The 3,517-nt window shown below is 33.9% G+C and overlaps 1 protein-coding gene across 1 annotated transcript; it reads right to left on the bottom strand.

Moving 5' to 3' along the window:
• Window positions 1-721: 721 nt before the first annotated feature.
• On the bottom strand, window positions 722-3,038 carry LOC115980377 (zinc finger BED domain-containing protein RICESLEEPER 2-like). The gene is made up of 3 exons (XM_031102632.1): window positions 2,374-3,038; window positions 939-2,194; window positions 722-837 (listed from the first exon to the last, which is right to left on the bottom strand). The coding sequence occupies exons 1-3, from the start codon at window positions 3,036-3,038 to the stop codon at window positions 722-724; spliced, it is 2,037 nt and encodes a 678-aa protein (XP_030958492.1).
• Between the last annotated feature and the right edge of the window lie 479 nt (window positions 3,039-3,517).

The raw sequence follows: 3,517 nt of genomic DNA on the forward strand, positions 1-3,517 counted from the left end.
TTCATTGAACATTAACCTTGTGTGTTGTATATGCAAATCAAGTATGGAATAGTCTTTAGACTAGAGTGAAACTTCAATGATCAATTCAATCAAGTCATACACAACTGATATGAAATCAAGTAGTCTATCTCAATTATAGAAATGAGCATATATGACCTCCCACAAGAGAATGATTACAAAATTTAGAAGTTTTTCATTTGGCTTCTGCATAATTCATGACATTTGATCCTTTTTTGATAATATCTCTCTTTTTGAGATCGGTGCTTGAAATTTTTGATATTTCAACATTGTGATTTAGCCTTTGGCTTTTTGAGTAGGGATGGCAATGGGGCGGGGCGGGGCCGAAGGATGAGATCTTCGCCCCCACCCCACATGGATTTTTCTTGCCCCATCCCCGCCCCGCCCCGCATGATGGGGAAAATTTCTTGCCCCATCCCCGCCCCTTAAGGCCCCGCGAAGACCCGCGAAGCCCCGCCCTACACCGTAAAACTTTATTTTTTGTTAATTTTCCCTATAACTATTACCATTTTTTCAAATAAAATGACATATTTCAATAATAAAAATATGCTTGAAATTATATATAAATTTATCTTATCAAATCAAACTAATATTTAGCAAAAACTAAATAATAAAGACAATATCACAACAAAAATCTCATAGTATGACACAATAAAATAATCCAAACTCCTAATACATAACAAAATAAAAATTGCCTAGTTCTTCAAAAAGAATCTCCACTTTCTTCCATCATTGTGACACCACTTTCTTCTTCATCATCATAATCATCCAGGATATTTTGGAATTTATCTTCAATTGCATCTATGGTTGATGAAGAACCTAAAAAAAAGATAAAATAAATTCAATCAAACAATTGAAAAATATAATAAAGAATGCAGCAACATAAATCATTGCATAATTAAACTAGTAAATTTAATTACCATTAATTTCAGCCCATAACCAATTTTGAGCACACATTAATGCCTCCACAGTCTTTTGATGAAGTTTACTGCGATGTGGACTTAACAATCGACCACTTGTGCTAAATGATGACTCTGAGGCAACAGTTGACACTGGAATAGCAAGGATATCCCTTGCAATACGTTGCAAAATAGGATACTTTGGCCCATTAGATTTCCACCACGCCAAAATATCAAAATCCATAGTTCTTGGCATTAAATCATCCTCAAGGTAATGGTCCAACTCCAATTTAATATTCCCACCCCTTTTTTTCTGACTAAGATATCTTTCAAAGTCCATAAGGGAGTCATCAACTTGCGGATCCTCTCCCACACAAGGGCCACGAGTACCTTCCCTACCCATTCTCCCATAACTGTAGTCACGAATCATTTCATAACAAATATCTCTAACCCTTTGAATTTCATTATCAGCTTCATCACCATAAATTATTGGAAAATAATATTCTAACAATTCAATCTTATATCTTGGATCTAAAATGGTTGCCACAGCCATAGCACCATGAATCACATTCCAATAACAATCAAATTTTTCCAACATTTTAAATGTCATACTCCTAATCACATCATTTGCACTTGTAAACCAAGAATTCAAAGCTATTTTTATTTCACATACCTTAGGAAAGAAAAGATTAGCTGTAGGGTATGAGGTACCTGAAAATAGCTCTGTAACCTTGTGAAACACTGCCAATCTCTCACATATATTACTTGCCATCTCCCATTCTTCCTCCGTTGGAATGCACTTATAAGATGACTCACATATGTTCAATCGATAAAAGACATTTTGATACTTTATAGCAATAGAAAGCATGAGATAGGTAGAGTTCCAACGAGTCTTACAATCAAGGGCTAGTTCTTTGGTACATTCAACATGTGCTTGTCGAGCTGTCTCTTCAAACTTCTGCCTTCTTTTTGTTGATGCAGTCCAAAATCCCACACTTTCTCGAACCTTTTCAATGCATGATCCAATTACATCCAAACCATCCTGAATAATCAAATTAAGAACATGTGCTGCACAACGCATATGCAACATTGATCCACGCATAATAAGTGCACCACGTTGAAGCTTATCTAAGATAATTTTCATAACTGCATCATTGGTACTACAATTGTCCATAGTCACAGTAGATAACTTCCTATCAATATTCCACTCCAACAAAGTATCTAGAAGGACACTAGAAAGCACTTCTTTCGTATGTGGAGATGGCACATAAATAAACCTTAAATGAGAAATTTAAATAATTAGAACCAACAATGACATAAGTTCATGAAACATTTGAAAAGAATTTAATTGAAACATACAAATGAATATATACTTTAAAAAAAGTACCTCATAACTCGGCTTTGTAATCTCCACAAACCATCAATGAAGTGTGCTATTACAACCATAAACCCTCACTTTTTGTTTTGTGAAGTCCACATATCAGTGGTAATAGAAATTCTACCCTGATTCTTATCAATTTCATGCTTTGATTTCTCCCTTTCTTTCTCATAGATGCTCAAAATGTCCTTCTTGATTGTGTTCCTAGAAACCATCCTGAACAATGGTTGAAGATAAGTTGAATATTTTCTAAAACCAATGTGGTCAACTATAGAGAGGGGATATTCATGCAAGATGATCATACGAGCAAGTTCATTTCTTGATACATTTTGATCAAAATTATAAGCATTCACACCCGCCATTGAATCCACTTTATTTTGATCCCTCGCCAAAATTTTTTGATTCATATCCCTAATGTCTTGAAACTTTCTCCTTGGACATATTTTCACGTGGTCATGCAAATGTTTAGTGCCATAATTGGATCCCCTTACTAGCAATTTCTTATAATAATTGCACTCAGCCTTGTCTTTCTCATCAACTCTCTTTCTCTTAAAATGATTCCAAACAATTGATTTGTACTTCCCCTCTTCTTGAATTATTTCATTGCTAGGCTGGACTGCTTGGACATCGTTTGGCATATTCAATAGAGGTGATGATGGGGTTGCATTATCTTCATCTACTATCAAAGGAAATTGATTGCTGCCAGATGGATTGGAGCTACCAATGTTTTCATGTGAAGTCATTTTTTTCCTGATATTAATTTAGCAACTTAGTAATGGACAAACTATATTTCTCCAACAGAGATAATATAAAATAATGGGAATGAAAAAAAAAATTAAAAACAAATCTCCTTGACAATGTTGTTAAACAATTAAAATATATTTAGCAACGTCATTAAAAAATTAAATTAAAAATCATAGCACTCGTAGCACATACACAAATGAGTATTCATATTTCACTGGCCTAAAAAACACTAAAACAAATCTCTTTTATATTAAGTAGTCAGCAATATGCATTAGTTAATTCCTCCCATTTTGTTACTATTTCATAGTGAATGGGACAAAGTCTCAAACCTGTACCCCTTTCAAAAAAAAAAAAAAAAACCTGTAACTTATATTTTTTAATAAAAATACATAAAACAAAATTAAATTTTAAGTATGTTTTGTGTGGAGAACAAGAACGAACAGCTACTAAAGCCAGTAGCAATGACCAGGGTTATGAA

The sequence above is a fragment of the Quercus lobata genome, chromosome 3 (genome assembly GCF_001633185.2).
Source record: "Quercus lobata isolate SW786 chromosome 3, ValleyOak3.0 Primary Assembly, whole genome shotgun sequence".
NCBI classification, from domain to species: domain Eukaryota; kingdom Viridiplantae; phylum Streptophyta; class Magnoliopsida; order Fagales; family Fagaceae; genus Quercus; species Quercus lobata.

Bases quoted from the DNA above. Each gene is read 5' to 3' on its own strand.
- LOC115980377 (XM_031102632.1), bottom strand. From the start codon at position 3,038: ATGACTTCACATGAAAACATTGGTAGCTCCAATCCATCTGGCAGCAAT. The intron at 2,195-2,373 runs GTGAGGGTTTAT...TTCTCATTTAAG, and splicing joins TGGACTTCACAAAACAAAAA to GTTTATTTATGTGCCATCTC. The intron at 838-938 runs GTAATTAAATTT...TCTTTTTTTTAG, and splicing joins GTTATGGGCTGAAATTAATG to GTTCTTCATCAACCATAGAT.